Consider the following 5,894-nt stretch of genomic DNA (forward strand, 5'->3'; position numbering starts at 1 on the left):
CGCGAACCAGCACCGTCCGCACACCCTGGCCCCGTGACGGGGGCTGTTCCAGAGGCGCCGCCGGTCAGCTGTCCCCTCTCCGGAGCCCCTTCACTCGGACGCCCTGTCCCTCGTGGAGCAGGACACAGCGAACAGGCCCCGAAGCCGAGCGCGGCCCACACGGCTGCGTCCGCTGCATTCAGTGCAGCTCGAGGTGGCGCTGTGCTGTCCAGCGTGGCGGCCGGGGGCCAGAGGTGGCCCCAAGCGCTTAGTCGCAGTAGCCTCGTTCAGGGGCCCGTGGCCACACGTGGCTGACGCTGCTGCGTGGGAGCTCGCAGGGGCCCATGTGCTGCAGAAACTCCGGGGACAGCGCCCCCCACTGGCTGCACCCTCAGCTCCCCCTGCACGTGCTCTGCCACCAGACGCCACGCCCCAGGCTGTGTCGCCAAAGCACCGCGGGAGGATTCCCGGGCGTCGGCGTGTGGGGCCCATGCCGTGCGGAGCGCAGACCCCTGGACCGTCCCCCTGGGGTGTGGGCCCTGTACTGGGGGCTCAGGCCGCCCCTGTTGGTCTCCCGAGTCAGCTCAGGGCGTCCCCCGCACGAGGGCGAGGAGGGGACGTCTCGGGCTGTTTGCTGTCTGCGCACAGGTACACGTGTGCACATACGCACATACACGTATACACATATACATGCACCATGCACACATGCACACATGCACACATGCACGTGTACATATACACGTGTGCACACAGGTACACACAATCTGTGGGGCCGTGCACACGTGACGCATGCTGTACAGTCTGCGTGTGTGCTCGCACAGGCCACGTGTGGAACAGGCATGCAGCAGGTATGGCGTGTCTGCGGTATCTGGCATGGTGTGCAGGCTGCATCGTCGTGTGACATACTTACACGTGGTTTTGATGGCGTGTGACTTTCCCTCACATGAAGCTTGTCACCGTGGGAGATGTGCCAGTGTGCTGGAGTCTCTCAGGCCTTAAGGAAACGCCACCCTCTCGCCGACCGCCAGGCCTGGTTCTCATGTTTGCCCTCAAGCCCAGCTCCTTCCAGCCTGCTGACTTCAGGGCGAGCTCTGTCCCTGTGCCCACAATCGGCCACCAAGAGCAAGGGCTCCCGTGGTTGGAGTGACGACGGTCCATAGTGCCGAGCCGGGTGCAGGCAGACGTCGTCCCCTGCGGCCGTTTTAAACTCGCTGGTGCTGCGTCTCCCGGCGAGGCCTGTGGCCGTCCCCAGCACGGTTCCAAGCTCTCCCGGGGCCCTGCCATCGCACCCGGGCCTGGCTTTATCCCAGAGCTTACCAAAGTCAGAGGGGCTGCCGCGCAGGTGGACGCTGCGCGTTCTGCACCTGCCATCCCTAATGCCTAGCAGGTAGTGGACGCTCAGTGGGGGAGCCACACGATGGAAGGTGTCGGAGGAGACCAGCCGACGGGGAGCTGGGCTCAGGCCACGCCTCGCGCCGGCACTGGCAGGCGGGGTCACGGGCCAGCAGCCCATGGCGGATTCACAGGACGCTCTTAAGGTTGGGTTGGTCCCTCTGTGTTGGCTCCATCATAGACAGAAATTTGTGAGGTGACAAAGGTGGCCGCTGACACTCCAGGCTAGCAGCTGTGGAAAAGGGCATGTTCCCTATTTGTGTCCTCAGAGGCTCTGATGGTGTCAGGAAAACGGGGAATAAAAACATAGCGGCAGCGTCCGCAGTCGGCACCGGGGGGCGCTGAGCCGTGGGAGGCGGCAGGACGCGCTTTGGGATTTTTGTTCCTCTCGTGGTTTTGAGCGGGGTGAGGAGAAACGACAACAGGCCACGTTCTTCTCCCTGGGCCTAAGGGGACGTTCCCGGTGGCCGTCTGCAGTGTGGCCTCTTCAGAGCAGAGTGACGGACAACTGCCAGAACAAACTAGAGTCTCAGGGGAGGCGGGACGGCACACGCATGCACACAGACACACACACAGACTCGCACATGCACACATGCACACAAATGCACACGCACACGCATGCACACAGACACACGCACACACACACATACATGCACATGCATGCACATAAACACGCACAGACACGCACACGCACACAAACACACATGCGCACACACGCAATGCACACAAATGCGCACACACACATGCGCACAAACACATGCACACGCACAGACGCACACATGCACACATGCACACAAATGCACACGCACACACATGCACACACGCACACATACATGCACACATACGTGCACATAAACGCAGACACGCACACGCACACAAACACATACACACACATGCACGCACACGCAATGCACACAAATGCACACACACGCATGCACACAAACACATGCACACGCACAGACGCACACATGCACACAAATGCACACGCACACGCATGCACACACGCACACACACAGACACGCACATGCACACATGCACATAAATGCGCATGCACACACGCATGCACACAAACACATGCACACATGCACACGCACACACGCATGCACACACGCACACGCAGACACGCACATGCGCACATGCACACAAATGCGCATGCACACACGCATGCACACAAACACATGCACACAAACGCGCACACACACATGCACACAAATGCACACACACGCATGCACATAAACGCGCACACGCACAGACACACATGCACACAAACCTGCACGCACACACGCATGCACACACACAGACACACATGCACACACATGCACACAAATGTGCACACGCATGGACAACATGCACATAAACACGCACAAGCACAGACACACACATGCACACAAATGTGCACACGCATGGACACAAATGCGTGCACACACGTGCACCCACGAGTCCCTTTGCTTTTTAAATAAATATGTTTAAAATGTGTCAACGATGATGAATGGAGATCTGTGTCATAAAACACATTCCAAAAGCTTCTGAAAACACAGCATCACGATTTAACTCATTTATGTCTTCGGCAATTATTGCCGAAGCCTAACGAGCTATTTTTGGATGAGGTATTGAACATGCAAATTCAGACCCTCCTCCTTCCGAGGGTTGCAATTATTCTCATCAGTTCAGTAAACATATTAACAAACATCGCATTTGAACACAAACGCGTCTGCTCGTGAACTCGAAGCCGCATCTGAAACCACAAATTGCTTCTGTGATTACATTCCCGGTCCCGCCAGGCCTCAGATGACGCGTCGCCTGTGGGCGTCCGAGGAGCGCGGAGTCGGGACCGTGACCTCGCCCTGTGCGTCTTCGGGGCCTTTGGCTTCGTTTCACGTTGCGATCGAAGCTGACATCTTCGTTTTGCTCCCCGACGGCCACCGTGGGCCTGCGGGACGGTCACTCACATCCGGGGGTTTCTCTCGAGTCATCTGAAGCCGCTCGGCGTATTCTCCGTGTCGTCAGTCGCCGTGGCAGAGGGTGACGTTTTCTCACCGCCGCCTTCAGGACTCTGAGGGCAGAATTAAAGTCAGAAGGAAGTGACCCAAAGCGCCACTCGAACGTGGACTCGCCCCCGCAAGAGTGTAGTTTTACCAGCAAAACTCAGCGGAGCCCAGTGGGGTCTGCCGCAGGCGGGAAAGAGGATGCCGCTGCTTCTGTCTCTGACTCTGTTCTATTCAAGTTCAAGAGCAAAGGCTCAGGCGTCGTGTGTTTGCTCTTAATGTCATTGTCGTCTCCCTGAGGGGCGTCGCCTTAGACCTGGGAGATTTGTATGTGAAGAAGAACATTCAAGAAAGTCTTGATGTTAAAAACGAGCAAGAGATAAAACTACTTCTTCAAGCAGTAGGGATCAAACGTGAATGTATCCATTTCTTAGTCTGTCATAAACATTTCATCGTGCGCCATTTCACACACAGAAGACGACAAGGCGCACGATCCAGCACGACGACGAACGCCCCTGTAGCCACTGCTCAGTTCAAGAATTGAAACTGAAAAAGTTCAAGGTCCCAGTGTTTGACCTTCTAAACACGCCCACTTTCTCCCCGTGTGGCTTTAAAATAACCTTGAGGTTCATCACTTCCACGCGTTAAAGAACGTGTCTGGAACGGTCCTGATGTGGCGTTACGTGTTTCGAAAGGTTGTCTGACTGGTATCAAACTACGTTTTTTAACTTGCATTCTTGTTAACCGTAGCCTTTGAGGCCTTTTCACAGTTCTGATGGTTCACACACGTTCACAGCTGGGTAACACCCGTTTGACTGTCCGCCGGTCACTGTCCGCGCTTCATCCGTCTACGTTTTCGCGGTGTTAGGTACTAGAGCTGCAGGTCCAGATGCCTCGTGATGGGATTACGGAACTCCCGGCTGGATTTACGGGGGGGACGGCTTCAGTTCCAGCCACTAATACGTGGGGGCCAGCTGCAGACTCCCTCCGCTGTCCTGCCGAAACCTTCGTCTGCAAAATGGGCATCATGTCACCCATTTTCTCAAAATTATTAGAGACCAATGAAGCTGATTGCTGTAAAACTTATAGAACAGGTGGCAGTGGGAATGTGTTATGAAAATTAAGTCTTCCGGGAGGCGGCCGGCTCAGTTTACGCAGGGGCGTGTTCTTGAGATCGTGGGACCTGGGCGAGTTTTTAAAGGCGAATCTGCCTGGATGTGGGTCAGCTGTGCTTACTGCTTAAAAACGTACGCTTTTCCTGTTGAAAATCTCTTGTTGGAAAACCAAGATGTGTCCTCCCGTGCCCTCTTTCTTTGGGCTTCTCGTCAGTAAGCACGACTCCGGGGTTGCGCCTTCCTGTTCCCGACCCCCAGGTGGCTTTCGGGCCTGTCCCCCAGCGTGCCGTTTCGTAAGCCGCGGGGAGGTGGCCCAGGTGAGTGGCGCGTGCCTCGGGGACAGGTGTTCTCCCAGGCAGACGGAGGTGGCACGCTGAGCACTTACCCGGTGATTGTGCTGCACGTGCCCCGTCCGTCTGGACAAGTCAGAGACGCGTCCCACTGCACCCTCGCCGGCCGCGTGCGCCCGGCTTGCAGCGTGCGAGCTGATTCCCAGACCTTCCACCCGTCCGTGCCTCTGGGGACCGCGCCCAAGTTCCCCCCGTGATGCTCACCTCTTTGGAAAATCTTGGAAACCCGTCATCCCCGAGACGCCGCTCTGTGGCGCTTTCTGCCGCGCTCCCCCCTTGTTTCTGGCAGATAACTGGGGTGCACTTGCTCTCCAGCCTCGTAACGGTGGAGGGACGTACCCATCACCTCCGTGCACGGGGAGGCGGCGTCGAAAGTGGACCCCGTGGTGGAGACTGTTACAAACAAACCCTGCTGTTTCCACAGGTGGCAGCTGAACGGCAGCGACGTGGACCTGGACGCCGGGGGCCGCTACGCGCTGCGCGGAGGGTCCCTGGTGGTCAGCGACCCCCGCCGGAGCCAGGACGCGGGGACCTACCGCTGTTTCGCCACCAACCCGCTGGGCACCATCGTCAGCCGAGAAGCCAGGCTGCAGTTCGCGTGTAGGTGTGGCCGGCCGCGCGTGGTGGGGGCTGTGGGGCGGCGTCCGGGCTCTCGCGACCTCGGCGGGCCGACGTGGTCTTCGTGACCTCTGTGTGCGGGGTGCGGGGTGTGCGTGCCGTGTGTGCCGTGATGCTGTTTTGTGAGGCTGTTGGGGGATGGGGGGACCCGGTCAGGGATGTGTGCACTGAGCAGCCCCCTGTGCTGTGCCGGAGCTGGGGGGGCCGTGACAGCGGGTCGGAGACGGCGCCTGCAGGGGACGGCGTCTGGATTGGGGGGTCGCAGCTGCCGAGTCGGAACAGGCACAGTGAGGGGGGGACGGGGTGCACCCTGTGGGGCCACCCACCAAGCGTGGCTCTGGGGGCCACATGGCACCACGTGACTCGGACCCAGGCACACGGCCCAACCGTGCTCCTGGCCCCCTCAGCGGGACGCGCAGCGGCGGCACCCGAGACCCCGGCGGCCTTGGGGTCCC

The 5,894-nt window shown here is 58.8% G+C and overlaps 1 protein-coding gene across 1 annotated transcript in view; it reads left to right on the forward strand.

The window, feature by feature from the left end:
* Positions 1 to 5,894, forward strand: part of LOC102897018 (contactin-3) — a 78,091-nt gene that overhangs the window by 7,583 nt on the left and 64,614 nt on the right. The window contains exon 3 of the mRNA XM_015587171.1: positions 5,246 to 5,421. Within this exon, the coding sequence (XP_015442657.1) occupies positions 5,246 to 5,421 (176 nt within the window). The remainder of the gene's footprint in view (positions 1 to 5,245; positions 5,422 to 5,894) is intronic.

Source organism: Pteropus alecto, unplaced genomic scaffold, assembly GCF_000325575.1.
Source record: "Pteropus alecto unplaced genomic scaffold, ASM32557v1 scaffold53, whole genome shotgun sequence".
NCBI lineage: Eukaryota > Metazoa > Chordata > Mammalia > Chiroptera > Pteropodidae > Pteropus > Pteropus alecto.